At 30.0% G+C, this 16,018-nt stretch overlaps 1 protein-coding gene across 2 annotated transcripts in view; it reads left to right on the top strand.

The window, feature by feature from the left end:
* Positions 1-16,018, top strand: part of LOC142332990 (transcription factor E2F5-like) — a 101,322-nt gene that overhangs the window by 6,909 nt on the left and 78,395 nt on the right. For both annotated transcript variants that reach the window (XR_012758470.1, XM_075379754.1), the window contains exons 2-4: positions 13-94; positions 2,524-2,645; positions 15,647-15,758. Coding sequence is in view for 1 of the 2 variants with exons in the window: in XM_075379754.1 (XP_075235869.1) it covers positions 13-94; positions 2,524-2,645; positions 15,647-15,758 (316 nt within the window). In the remaining variant the exon portion in view is untranslated. The remainder of the gene's footprint in view (positions 1-12; positions 95-2,523; positions 2,646-15,646; positions 15,759-16,018) is intronic.

Here is a 16,018-nt window from a genome sequence, read left to right as displayed (position 1 = left end):
TAATTTTTCCAGATGCCCCGTGTTCAGAGGGCATTAATTCTGGAGGATGTTGGAACGGCAAGTGCTATGTCTACACCTGACTCACAGTGTTGTGGTATGTGTACTGATAATTTATGTTTTCATCAGTACTTAGCAGTTTACTGCTGAGAAGGTTACTGTTGCATTTTTGGGGGGAAACTAAAAATTTTAATTTTTGCTGTTGCACTTACTTGAACAAGGGTTGTTCAAAATATTGTCTTTCCTGATCATAACTTTAATGCATTACTTTGTCAACACTGTTTTTTACCTACTCTGTTATCAGTATCTTCTTACATTAGTATAATTTATATTTGTTGTTCCATTGCTGTGATGTCTTCAGGATTCAAAGTTTTAGTCCAGTTTATTAGCCAAAATGTCATTGTAAATGATTCCGACTGATTTTTATTTTATATAGCCATTGTTTCAGTTTCAAGAACAAAAATTATTCAGGACCAAATGTGAACCCCAGAGGTTCTTTGGAAGTATAATACCTGTCTTCAGTCAGCTTTCCTCAGCTATTTGGAGACTTCTGTGGTCCATATCATTCGTTCTGAATAATCACATTTTGTGAAATGTCACTCAGTACAATGAGTGGTTTAGATTAAGCCAGATCACATTAAAGTTAGTATATTGCTATTGAAGTTGTTATCAGTACACTCAGTGAAGAATTTTTATTCAGGCATTTCAGGTTTACACATCGATCCATCATCTGTTGATGGTCCAGTATAGCACTTTCTTTTTTTTTAAGTATACTTACAGTTAATTTTAATTTGTAGTGTAATCGTTTACACTAACTCCTTAATTACTTGCAGTTAGTATAAACATTCTATCACTAGTAACTTTTTAAAATTTTACTTTTTTGACTATTTTTGTAAGTAATTTATTATTTCATTCGTGAAATTTATCTGCTTGTGGCTGTTTTACGATCTCTTATTGTTGATTCAATAAGATAATTCTGCTACTTGCAGAATTTCTTTTACGGCATACTTTTTTCACCTTTTCCCAGCAGTATGGAATTTTGTTTTTAGGACATAACTTATTAAAAAAAAAGTTTTTTTAAAAATATTTTTGGTGTGCAGATCAGTTTTGCACTGATATTGTCATTTTTTAGCTATATTTTTCTAAATAGCCCTACCAGGTGTCAACTTGCTTAAAAAAAAAAATCACTTCTCTAAATGGTTGTCATCACCTTTGTGGCAGAACTGCGTGATAGTACAGCTCACAGAATTTTCTATATATTATATATATATATTTTTTTTCTTCCCCTTTTTTTTTAATTACTAACATAAAAACTTTTCTGAGACTCCATGACTGATTGAATGGGATGTTTCAGGTCGTATCCAGTGTGTCTCTTTAATATCCCTTAACATTTATTGGAATCTGTCTTTCAAGAACAAATATTTCAGCATTAATCTAACCTATTCCCGGGGAGTATCTGCCCTAACCCTAAAAGAAAAAGCTCGATCGTTTAGGGCATAATTTAACCTATAGAGCATATTTGAAGAATATGTACCCAGATACTGTTAGAGTTGACTCCCTTTCTGATCCACATTTAGGTTAGACATTTTTTAACAACTCTCATGATTGATGTGTTGTTATTTTCATTATAATAACTTAGAGATATATGCTTGCTTAGGTAGAAAAAATTAATCTTTTGTTCCTGTAATTATAATATAAACTGCCAACAAAAACTCTCAGGTATGCTATAATTGTGAGATTATTTTGATTGTTTCAAGTGATTTGAAGTTTTGTGACTACATTCAGGCTAAGTATTTTGATTAATTTGTATGTTTAGTAATCTTGCAGCCCATTACATAAAATTGCCATAAATTTATACAAAGAAAGAATGTGGTATCAGAAATATAGGCAATTATCCCAAAATAACACAAAAGTTTAAAATCATTGATTATTAATTGAAAATGTGATCATTGCTTGCTCTAGAAAATAAAATAAATTATTTTCTTACCTAGTATCCAGTTTGAAATTGTGACAGAATAAGGTGTGGAAATTGAATATATACGTAGGTTGGTTCCGTTACTCTCAAATACGAAAATTTGTAAGTGAAAAATATTTCTGTTTAAAAATTTTGTACGTTACAGAGTTATGTATGTAATACCCAACCTTGCAAGAGCTGTTGTTCAAAGTAATAATTGTGTAGAATTAATTAAGCACAATTTCTTTTTTCAGGTGCCACATAATATTAAAAAACAGAATTAACAAGGGGGAAAATTATATATTACCTTTTTTCTAATACTACATTATGGTAATGCTTATATTATCACTAGTCATTAAAAAAATCACCCCCTTAAATTAGCTTCTTTAAAAAACGTTTCACAATTTTATATAATTATTTTGATATTTTTGACAGATGCCATGGTGGTAACATCATATAGAAGCCTTTCATTCAACTAGTTTTGGGTTTTGTTGCAAGTAGTTAAAATTTTTTTCGCCTGGAAATAAAAGAATGAATTTTATAAAATTCTAATATTTACTTTTTTGTGGAAGGTTTTCCTGAGTCAACTACTACGTCCAGTCCATCTCCATATCACTTACTCGACCACGAGTATGGAATGACACCTCAGAATCAGATAATGCAACGGCCGCCTGTCGAGCCTCCAAGAACACAGGTTATAACCAAATAATTCTTTGAAATTTTATTATGTTTTTTTTTTTTATATATGAAATAACTTTTTAGTAAGTTGTATTTACATTTGTGCATTATTGCTGATATGTTGGATGAAGTGCCTTGCAATTGAAAGTGCACAATCTATTGTATCATGTAACTGTCATGATTAAGTCTCTCATCCCAGTATGTGCAGTATTCAAATTAAAACTTTTTAAGAAAGTGTTGTTTAATTTAAATTATGATGGAATAATTTCTGTTTATGGTAGGTAATCTTTCTTCTGATGTCAAGTAGTGTCCTATTTAATGACAGAAAAGAATACATTATTTTTTTGCTATACATTATTGTTCCACTAATCTTAATTATGACTGTGATACAAGCATGAAGAAAACAGTGCTCACTTGCCAGTTACTAATAGTTTTGAAGAATAGCTGTGGTAATTTCAGGAGTAGCTCTTGTTTCACATCAGGTCATCATGCACTTAACAATTATGATTTTTTTATTTTTGTTTATGTATTCGTAAATCTTATACTCATTTATTGAATTATAAAATATTTGAAATATTAGATGTGAGAATTCTGATTTATACATCGCCAACTCTCAATTTCCCTTTGGTTTCGGGTACCATAACTACCACAGGTAATCAAAAGATTATAGAAGTTTAGGAATTCAAAGAATTTAGATAGGAATGTGTATATACTAGGGATATTATTTAAGTAAGATCTGTTTTTTAATACAAACAAAACTAGTGAAGATATTGTCAAAAATTTTTTTTTTTTTACTCTTTACACTACTTTTCTACATAGCTATCTTGTTTTTTAAATATCTGTCTTTTACTAAATTGTTTATGCCTACCCCATAGAAATCAACTATCTGTGAAGACAACCAGTCTTGAATCATTGTTTTCACTTCATTGGTGTCAAACCACTGACCACCAAGAAACTCCTTCAGGTAGCAGAACAAATTGTAATCACTCGGTGCAACTTCATTTAATTAGCTCCCATCCAAAAGATCTGATTAACTCTAGATTTTGAGCAGCAGAATGAGATTGTGCATTGTCATTCAGTCAAAAAACTTTTAAGTGACATTAAGCCATGTGGCTTATTCTGAATGGCTCACCAAGGCTTCATCAAGGTATTGCAGTATGCAACTCAGTTTATTGTTCTCCCTGGATATAAAATTGACTAGCAGAACACCATGTCTATTCCAAAACTCAGTTGCTTGTTTGTTGACATTGTTGAATCTGCGGCATTGATGCTAGTATTGCGAAATTGTGGTCCAAAAGTTCATCTTCCTCACTGTAATGGGTAAAAATATTAAAGCACTAGTCATTTTCCTTTTTCGGGGTTCAGAAAGCAAACTGGGAACCCATCACGAGCACAGTTTTTTTTAACTACAAGATTTTAGAAACGATTTCATGTAGCACTAACCTTGAAACTTGTGGGAATCTCAGCGACAATGGAAATTGTGAATCGCCAGTCTTCATGAATTTTTGCGCTAACTTTGTGCACCAAGTTGTCTGTGATTACAGAAGGTCAGCCTGGTCTCGCAGTTCATCATTGCCCTACATTGTCCCACTCGTCCTTGAACAGTCTTGCTTATTTACGCACTTTGTTGTCACTTATTTAATCAGACCTGAAAATCTCACATATCTGATGATGAATGTGCTACTGACATGTTCCTTGTGGAATTGTATCCTTCACAATAACACATGTCCATACAAAAATCAAATCCCCACATTATTTCATAATCAGCAGGCTGCTTAATTATTTGAAACACTTCAACTTCACAATGTAAACCATACACAGTGATGCTATGACTGCAAATGGCATTTGCATTTGTGCAAGACATGCCGGGAGCCAGGGTGCTTGCGTTTTTAACAGCTATACAAAACTTACATAGCTACAGTCAGTTGGACCTTACTTGAAAAACAGTCCTTCTATTTCATTGTGAGTATTTATGTAGTATTATAATTAAAATGCATCCTTATAATTAAAGGGGATTAACTTGGAATCTAAATATTGTCCAAAAATAATGTTGTTGGATTCTATGTTGTGCCATTCAAAACAGACAATGCAGAACACTGAGATCAGGAATTGTTATTTTCACAATAACGCATTTCCACGTGCAACTGCATGTATAACAGAGACCATGGAAAAATTTTGTTCATCCTCCTTACAGTCCTAATTTTGAGTCCAGTGCCTACCAATCTCTTTCTACACCTCAAAAATTGGCTTGAGTCTCAATGATTCAAGGAAAGTGAAGAGTTGAAAATCTCTGTGCAAAAGTGGTTACGATCACAGGCAGCAGAATTTTATGCAGTGGGTGTGAAAAAGCTTGTTTCACGGTATTAAACAGTGTTTGGAATGAAATGGTGATTATGTAGAAAAGTAAAGTAAATGGGTAATAATTTGAAACCATTAATAAATTTTTTATTTTTTCAAATGTTCTTGTTTTGTTGGCCCAACTTTTGAACCATGCCTCTTAATTTCTTCAAAATAATATCAATAATTCGTTATTCATCTTAATGTTCAAAAAGTAAACAATATATTTCTGTTTGCTGCTAAACAGAATCTTAATTTTTTCCAATCAAGTTTGTTTAACTAACATTCTTTAGAAACATTAAAAAACAAATCACACTGAATTAAATCTAAAAATTATTCAGTGTTTAGAAAACAGCATTATATAATTTATCTGACATTTAAAATGGAATTGTTTCTGTTATACATGCAGCCACGTGTGGAAATGCATTATCATGAAGAATAATTATTCCTGATCCCAGCATTCTCCATCATATGTTTTGAATGGCATGACACAGTTTAGAAAGTGTGTTTCGCAATAGACTTGTGATTTGATGGATGTTCCATGAATCAATCAAAGAGCACACCTTTGGTCCTAGAATACAATTGCCATTGTTATTTCATCTCAGTATTGATATACAAAGTCCACATTTTGTCACCAGTGACAATTTGGAGGGAAAAGATTTGTCTATTTCTTGGTTAAAGCAGTCAAGAAAAGCACATGCAGTTATCATTCTGTGATCTTTGTGAGCACTTGTTAACACTTCAGCACCCATCGTGTACACAGTTAACGGTAGCCTAAATTGTCAGTCACAATCTTCAACATCGTTTTGTTTGAAATTTCTGGAAATTCTAGAGAAAGATTGCTAATTGTAAAACAACGATTTTCTCTCGCTTTTGCATTTATACGTTTAACGAGATTGTCAGTACAGACGCTAGGCCTGTTTTCTGTTGGTCATAAACATTTGAACGGCTTACCTTTAACTCACAACACCATTGCCTCACCTTTCCTTTCTCATTGCAGTAGGTCCATATGTTTCACACAAATTAGGGTGAATTTCAGCTATATTTTGCCCTCTTGCATTTAGAAATTAATCACTTACTGAACTTCACAACTGGTGGAATTTGTTATTACCACTTTCATTTTAACACTGTCTCAAAGGCAAACAACAGTGAACTGGCAGTAATGTGGTGGTTACATGCCAACAGACCAGTTAAAGCTCCTGCACGTGTTTGAACCAATCAGTGCTGCCAGTCGCTGTTTATAACTTATCGGCCCTTACTTTTGAACTACACCTTGATTTATAAAGAATAGAAAGATGAGGAATCTGAAATATATGCGATAGAGATACTACCTTATATGCAGAATTCAAAGTAATACTGAATTATTTTTCAATTTATGAAGTGTATTTAGCATTTTTTACTTACAGGTATAATATCTGGCTATTTAATTTTAAAAAAAGTTTAATAAAAATTTAATTGAATGCAAGTATTCTACATCTAATTATTATCTACAAGTTTTAACACAGTTCTGAAATATGATAAAAACATAGCATCAAATTGCCGAAGTGAAAAATAAATGAAAAGGAAAAAAAATTAATTAGAAAAACATTGTACAATAATATTTAAAAAAATGAAAGCAAGCAAAAACGCATACTGTAGGATTGAGTAGTGAAGCTAACAAAATAAAATCTTCCCATTAAAGAATGGGAAATCTAAACACTTGTGTTTTGATCAAATTTTGATCCAAGTATATATATTTTGAGCTCAGGCAGAAAATTATCTCTTTCAACTTCAACTTGTTTAACTCTTAATTATCTTAACAATTAAGTACTCAAATCCCACCTTGTAAAGGTGGGATTTGAGTACTTAATCTAACCATCCTTTGGTTATCTTTTCTTCTTTATTTTCACATAGCACTCTTATAGTATTATAGTATTTTCACTCATAGTAAATTAAGATAATGAAACATTAACATCACTTAAATTTTCTGTACAAATGCTTGAATGACCTGTAAATTTCTCCTACATGATGTTATTAAGCGTAACAAATTTTACTAAGTTCTTGCCACCTACCATTATAATTAGAATCGATACAATTGAATTGTCCTTATAACTTCCAGTTTTTTTAATAGTATATTTTATCTGTATTCTAATTTCATCAATGTAATCCATGCTGTGTGACTAATTATAGATAAGATAAAATTGTGATTCTTTTATCACCTCCTGTAGACTTTTCCTTTAGAAGTGAAAACAGTACTTTTTCCTGTAAAATCTCTAATAATTTTATAACTCCTTGATTTGGCTTGTGGATCTAAGAAAACATAATTGTAATGTCTTTTATGAACTTCAGTAGAAGAATGAAACTTGCAGCGTTATTAGAAAATGAGATAGCTTTTTCAGATTATTTTGCAGTAATGGAAAGTAATACAGTGATAAAGTAATTTAAAACCAACAAAGAGGAAAGTGAAGGAAGAATAGAGAAATAAAAAAATTTGAGACTGTGGTGACAGAGGACTGGAATGGAAGAACGCAATATAAATAAAAGGAAGAATAGTCCTTCAGTAAGAAATAGGAAATTGCATATAGTAAAAGTATAGACTCAGAGTTAAGGAAGAGGTTAGCCAAATTTTATGTGGATTGTCTTGTATGGAAGTGAAGTATTGACGATGAGGAAGAGGGACAGGATTAAGACTTGTGAGTTATGTATATAAAGAAAGTAAGTGAACATAAAATGAGGAAGTAATGAACAGCACTAAAAAGAAAGTGCACTTTTGCAGGAAGTACAGAAAAGAAAACTGGTTAGGACATGTGGTTAGAGGAAGTAGACTCTTGAAAATCACATTGGAAGAGTCAGTAGAAGGAAGAACTACGAAGTTAATAGGTAAGGTGAAGGTGGAAACTACAAGAAGGACAACAGCAGACAAAAGTGGCATGAGACATGTTGCCAGGCAGAACATAAGATGATTATGGTGATGATGAATTCATAATCGCTTACCATTCTTTAAATTATGAAGTATTTGTATTTTCTGTTATGTTGTCTACTGGTAATTTTTTTAAATTACTTGGAATTATTAATAAAAAAAAAAGATTCATTAAACTTTCATAGTGGAAATTTATAAACAATTATACTAATCTGTTGGGAATCAATCCATTTGAAGTGACCTAAGGGTGGTTGCTTAACCAATTCAAAAAAAATTGAAACTTCCCACTTGTTTTCTACATGTTTCAGGACCTTAAAACTATTTTAATGTTTTATTTAAGCAGTTTACCTGTGGTGGGCATTTTTGTTACGGTGCACACATCTATTTTTGTGATTGTAAGGATTTATGGAAAAAATTATAATTAAAAAAGTTGGTCCTGGAAGGATGAAACAAAAAGCAATTTAATCATATTTTCTCAAGGTAAATGTGGTCTATTTATCTATTTCTCTTTCTATGACAAAATTACCAATAAAGTTGAACATGAAAAATTGTGAAATTTCACTTTTGGTAATCTTTTCAAAAGACAAGGGATGGCATACACAGTTTGAATTATTATTTTGTATGTAGGTATATGTTAGTAGTTTTACTATAAATAATATTAATGGTAATATACATACCCCAAAATTTTTAAGAATTTTTGAAAACCAATTTTTATTAAAAAAATTCAAATTTTGGCTTCAAATAACTGATGGGGCTGATGATAAAAACCTCAGATTTGCACAACTTGCAGTGTTTTTGTAAATGTTTATGACAAATAAAAACATTTCTTGTGTATTGTACTAATAAAAAAGTTATATCTTAAAAATCATGAAAAACCTGTTGAAAGAGATATCGTTTTGACTCACTAAATAAGTGCTCCTGGGGGGTTTCTTGTCTTCGTGGCACTTTAATATTTTTATACTTATTACTATAGTTGAAATAGACTTGTATAATAATTAAACTGCAGTGTTCATGTTATAACAGGTGCTTAGTCATTTCCATTCGTCAGGAAAATTCATGTTGCAACATGCTTATTTATGCTTGTTGCATGATTTAGCTGTGCAGTTACAGACTGATCAGTCTGTCGTTAGTCAGTGACCTGTTCACATCGTTACATTGTCTCAAATTTCATCCTGTGTTGGGAAGTGTTTATTAAATAAATAAGTTTTACTTAATATTATATTTGCAAATTTTAAAATCTGTTAAATATTTACATTATTTTCAAGTAATTTCACATAAAGCAGTGTATGGTACAGTGCCAAAAGAACTCATTAAAATTTGTGAATTTTGTGATGAAAACCAACAACTTATTTTTTATGTGTAAATTCATGTCACTAGTATTTGTAAATATCATGAAAAAAAGGTTTTTGTCAAAACTCAGTCACCTGTATGGACAGTTCTGTTGTGACCTTTCACAGAATTTTTGAAAATTGGTTTTTAAAAATTCTGAAAAATTTTGGGGTAAGTATATCACCATTAATATTATTTATGGTAAAACTACTAACATATATATCTACATACAAAAAAATAATCCAAACTGTGTCATTCCTATGTTTTGAAAAAATTACCAAAAGTGAAATTTCACAGTTTTTCATGTTCAACTTTATTTGTAATTTTGTCATAGAGAGAGAGATAGGTAAATAAACCACATTTACCTTGAGAAAATGTGATTAAATTGCTTTTTGTTTCATCCTTCCAGGACCAATAGTTTTTTAGTTGTGATATTTTCCATAAACCCTTACAAACACAATAATAGGTGTGCGCACCATAACAAAAATGGCTACCACAGGTAAATTGCTTAAATAAAAAAAATTAGTCTTAAGGTTCTGAAACATGTAGGCAATAAGTAGGTAAGTTTCTATTTTTGTTTATTTTTTATTTTTTGAATTGTTAAGCAACCAGCTTATGTTTTTTTAGACACTTCAAATGTATTGACATGTTATGTAAATTCTGGAGAAGGGAGCTCATACTTGAGGTGTGTTTTATTTGGTAGCGGCTTAAAATTTAAGTTGCATTAGTATTATACAATCGCTTCAGAATAAGTTATTCTTTTAATTATAGATTGTAATAATTGCAAACTATTAAGATCGAGTCTGTTTGAATTTTCTATTAGTCTTACAGTAATTAATGTCTATTTAAATTAATGTTTAAGCGAATAAATTTGTTTAAAGATATTCAAAATGTGTAAATATATGAAATTAAGACTACTACTCTACTCAATAGTATGACTCAGTTGTCCTTTTAAAAGAACATGGTATAAATAATATTTTGTTGTTAAGCATTTTGCTTCGAGTATTTACAAGATAAAATCTAATGGTTAAAGTAACAATTGAATAATTTAACGATTTTATAATACAAATTAAACTACAAATGAAGTTGTGCATTAGACTAAATGTTATAAAAAAATTAATATAGGATGAGAACCTTATATCACATTTTCTTATAGAATATAACATTTTTAATTCTGTTGTTTGAAAATTAGCTAGATATTCTGAATTTGCCAGATTAAATTATTCTCACAGAAAGTTAATCAAATTTTTATAACATATTTCTTCAGCACATAAATAAAATTTTTGACCAAGAATTTTCTTGTAGTACATACTTCTGATACAAACTCAATCTATATCAGAATATTGGGGAATTCATATTTATATCATCCTTTTTATTAATTATTTCTTTTATAAACAAAATTTCTTATCTTTCTGGTTAAAGGTTCAGTCATAACCACAATAAAATGCTTATTTTATTATAGAAAATTTTTATAAATTTCTAAAACGTTTAATAGTTAATTAATATTTATGAATTCACCTTCATATGGAACTTAAACAGTGTTTTTAGCAGAAGGTAATATTTTTTTTAGATACCATAATAACATGTGGTGTGAAACTTGGATTCACATTTTGAGCCGGAATTCAAACGTCAGATTAGGGAATGGAAACGTCTCAGTTAGCCTGCTGGGAAAAATTCTAAACCTTTGTGTCAGCCAGTAAAGTAATAAAACAGTGTTTTGAGAATATTGTAGGACCCTCGTAGACTTTGTGTTCAACATTTATATCTGAAACAGATATAATATAATAAGCCAGCACGGGTTTTGTTATTTAGCATTTTGTAAAAACCATGAATTGATAACAAATAGTTAACATTTAAAAAAATCACTTGTGTTTATTCAGATACTCCTTTATAAATAATGAAGGGACAAATTTTAAGGTTACAGACCTTTACCTTACATTCAATTCTTGTAGTAGAGGTTCTGTTTAATTTAAACACTTAAAGTAGTAATAGTTAATAAAAAAAAGAAGAAATAATTGGATTACTTGAAAAATTTTTGTTACAATTAGAAATTACTTCAAATAAAACTGAAACAATTTTCACTGTATATTTAGCTATTCTTTTTATTTTTCACAGAGTTTTTCTCTTGCTACATATCCGATATGACCTCCAACAAAACTGTATATCAAACATCCACTTACCTTCATTCGTATCCAGAAGAGTAATTAAATGGGCCTGATGAAGGAATAACATGAACACTTGGAAAGAATATTTAAACAGTAAATAAAATTAAATTTCCTCCTTTTTAATCTCATTTTAAAAATAATGTGAAAAATAAAATCATTGTTAATAAAGATTTTGACTTAGTCCATAATCATGGTAGGAACACTGAGAGAGTGACATTTAGAATTGTTTATGAACCAAAATGTACTTTTCATTTCAATGATATTGAAGATAAAAATTTTTTAATAAAATTAATTTATTGTTATAAACTTTTACAGCTACACTTTAATAACTGAAACATTCATTTTAATTTTGTTTATTTTAAATGAAGGATAAAGAACCACCCTCCTATATATTTATTTAATAGTGTGTGCAGTTTTAAAGAAAAATTATATTTTGTGTGAAGTCCTAAAACAACTTTCTTACTGTACATAAATTTTATTAAATTTTTTAGCATGAGAATTAGTCCAACCGAATTACACTTGGAGAAAAAAAAATTGTTACCTGGTCTTTTATTAGTGGAAATGGTAAAGGGGCTTATAATAAACGTAAAATAATAAATGCGCGAGTGGAGGGGTGATTTGGGGAGGTTGAAAAAAATTTTCCTATACATAAGTTGTAATCATGCAGAAATCTACAACTTTTGTAGAAGTTACTTTTTAACGTAACCTCAAAATTTCTGAGAAAAATGCGAAAAATCTTTTTTTTTAATTTTCATTTCCGCAAAAATAATTTAATTTTGACTAAACTTTATGAAAGTGTACCTATCTGTGTCTTAAATAACAAGCAAATAGCAAATTTGCCAGAAATCTCAATAATACCATTTTTCAACCCTCCATCAACCCCTACCTACCGCTTACGCATTTATTTTTTTTTTACATTTATTATAAGCCCATTTACCATTCCACTTATAAAAGAACAGGTAACAATTTCTTTTCCCCTCTAAATTAGTTATTTCGATCAGTCTATATATATGATTTCTTATACAGAAAATATTTGAAACTGCAGTATGTTTTATTTTTTTTAAATTCACAAGAAATCAGTGTAGAAAAAAAGCACAGATTAATTAAAATATAAAAACGTTAAACTGAGTATGCTGTGCTATGTTATTCAAGTATGAGGGTCATTTGGAAAGTTCTAGGCCTGATGAAGAAAACAATTTTTTTTATTTTTCTCAAATAATCACTTTCAAATTCGATACATTTAGATCAATGACTTTCCAACTTTTTAATGCCCTCAATGTAAATGCAATTTGCCCAATACTGCAAAAAAAGTGATTGTCTCATCCTTGTCCTCATTATTTGAAGTAAATATTTGTCAAGCTAGCCATTTCTTCAGGTTTTGAGAAGTAATTGCTGGGAACCAAATATGGCTCATGTGGAACCGCTTCGAAGCATAGATCATTGAGTTTTACAGCAACAAACCCAAGACAGGTGTGCAGACACATAATCATCGTAGTAAAAGAGCAATTCCTTTTTGGGCAGATATGGATGTTTTGCATGAATAGTACCCTCCAATCCCCCAGTAGTTAACCGTAATACTCCTTAGTGATGATTCTGCCTTTTTTGAGACATCTTGAGTATCACGTTAACAGAATATCACAAAAACTCATAGCCATGACTTTACCTAAAGATGGGACAGTTTTCACTTTCTTGGGTATATTTTCACCTACTCCCACCCAGGGTTTATACTGCTGGTTGGTCTCATGTGCAATGGTGAATCCATGTTTCATATACTGTTAAGAAACTTCAAAGAAACTGCAGAATCATGTTTAAATAAGTCTAAACACTGTCTAGAAGTGTTCAGTTAAATGTGTTTTTTATAGATAGTTAAAAACCATTGAACCCTTCAAGTGGAAAACTTTTCATACCTAATACTTTGTGTAAAATGTAGTGGACATGGTCTGTCAAGATGTTTGCACTGTCAACCAGCTCACACTTTGCAATCATTTAATTGTGGATTTTTGTGAATTGGTTGGTCATAGCAGTTTTTTTATGTCCGAAGCATTCATTATCTTGAATGGGTGTACAACCGCAGTTAAATTCAGCAGCCCGCTTTTTTACCATTGGAAACAAAGGGGATCCTTTAAAGTGGAATCTAATTCTTTTCCATCAGGCCTAACCTTTTAAAACTGATACTTCTTACAACAGCTCAAACTTCAATTTTTCCATTTTTTAGAAAATGTCTACTTGATTGCCACCAATAACTAACTAAACGTATGCGCCTGAAACTTCTCAGCACACCATCTAAAGCAATTATACTTGACAGTTATTATATGGTCATACTCACCATGAGTGTCAGATCAAAATCATTAAAATCCCTGAAATGTACTACTGTAAACAAGAGAACTGATTTAGAAATTTGTTATTTTGTGTTCAGATTTAAATGGCTTATGATGTTATAAGCAGCAGTGTCATAATTTTATCAAAAAGGGTATTCTAAACTTTCTTTTGAAATTTACACATAAAGTAATTTACAGTCATCAAAATCTTTTCTTTTTTTTGTGTAACGCACATTAGATATACAACATCTTTGTGTACCCTTTTATAGCTTGTAAGTGATATGACTTTCTGATTATAATTGCTTAATTTGTAACTTACATTGCCATTTGCACATACTTATTTTCCCTATTATCATTTACCATGTGATTTTATTTTTGTGGAGGATTTTTATCAATTTTAACTTGCAATACCGTATTTAGTGTATTTTAAGCCTTAATTCATCATAAATATTTTGTAATGGATCTGAATATAAATTTGTGAAATCTGTAAAATTTGGGCTTTATTTAATATCCTCATTCGTTGCAATAGTTTTATCCCACATGCCATTGAATGTCAATTAATGTGATGTTTTATTTGTTTTCTTGTGTGATTTTCTATTATTTTTATGATGTGATTTTTATCATTACATTTAATAAATATAGGTTAAAACTCTGTAAGAGTTTTAAATTATATCAATTTTTAAAAAGTAATTTTTTTATAGCATGTGCACATCTCTTTGTATTTATACTTAGATTCTGGTATATGTTAGTAATGTTAATTAATGTGATGTATATTGTGCAAATCTTGCCATGCTCATTTGCGTGGCTAATACATTATACCAAATACTGGTTCCTGAAATGGATGTAGAAAATATTTGAAGTTGATTGTTATTTATTTCCGCAACACATAAATAAGTAGAATGTTAATAAGGCCTGTGCCCTGTGATTTCTTTTATGAATTAATACACACATTTTAATTATAAAATAGGTTGACGATATAGATATTATATCGTACTTGAATTGAAAAATGAAAAGTTGAGTGTTGATTATAGTCCTACATTATGAACGAAAGCATTCTAAATATGAATTGACTTGGACAGTACAATACACGGTCACAACAATCTGTGTTGTAAGAAAGAATAAAATTACAGGGTCACAAAACTTACAAGATTAAAAAAGAAATAAACTTTATTTCATGTGTTAACATATATTTTGTAATAAAAGTTTACAAACCACTACTGTAATAAAATTATATTTATAAAGCCTAAATTTATAAATAAAAGGAAAATATTGTATGAGTATAATATATATACATGTAAAGTGGCTGGCAGCTAGCCCTCATTCTAATAGTACTGTGTATAATTCATGTCAAAAAAATGTCATTCTCCCTGAGGAACAATTATTACAAACATTTTTATTACTTTTATCTTTTTTTTTAAATTGTATATAATTTTTTTCTTGTAAATTATTTTAATTATAACATAAATTTATATTGCTTATTGCCATTTTTATAATAATTAATAATTCTGTACTTTGCAGTTTCTAAAACCAGAAATTCCTGTACAGAAATAAAATTTGTTATTCATTTAGTATAAATCCCATATTTTTATTATTATTATTATTATTATAATAGGTCGTGATGTTGGTAATCCAAAACATTTACTTGAAGTGATTGTGATTGAATGTGGGGTAATTTATTTTAACCTAAAATTAATTCCTTTTAATTCTTTCACTAAATTCTTAAAAAATGAAGTTTAGAGGTTAGGCCGAATGTAGCAGTAATAATTCAGTTAAATTTACCAAGAGTGCATAAAAATTGCCTAAACTTCTACTATTACTGCTCAGTGAATTTTATTGCTTTGCTTTGTTTAAATTAATAACAATGGAATCTAAATAGTCATCTATCATTAGCTCCTGACTCTGGTGTTTCTGATGCGTGCAAATGTACAGACATGTTACAAATTTATATTTAAACATCTGTTTTTAATAGGCTGTTAGAAGAAGGCTTAACTTGGAATCACCAAATAGTGATAATAGCTTTAAGACACCAAAATCAACCAAGAAGATGAGAGCTTCCAGCACTAGCCCTGGGATTACTAAAAGTAAGTTGCAATATAAACTGTGAAGAGATTGAAACTTTTCACTTGATTGGTTTTATGATTGAAGTTTTTTGTTTTTTATACTGAAATTATTGGTATTGTAATGATCAGTAAAGAAAAGTGATTAACATTACATAAGAAAATTAGAAGCTCTAATTCTATTTAAATGATCTCTTGATTTATATAACTGGGGTCTTAAAACTAAACACCACAGCATGTCCTGTGGGATGTTTTATAGTCTATACATGTTAATTTATTGTGGT

Source organism: Lycorma delicatula, chromosome 12 (genome assembly GCF_047948215.1).
Source record: "Lycorma delicatula isolate Av1 chromosome 12, ASM4794821v1, whole genome shotgun sequence".
NCBI lineage: Eukaryota > Metazoa > Arthropoda > Insecta > Hemiptera > Fulgoridae > Lycorma > Lycorma delicatula.
This window is presented reverse-complemented; position numbering and strand designations above follow the sequence as displayed.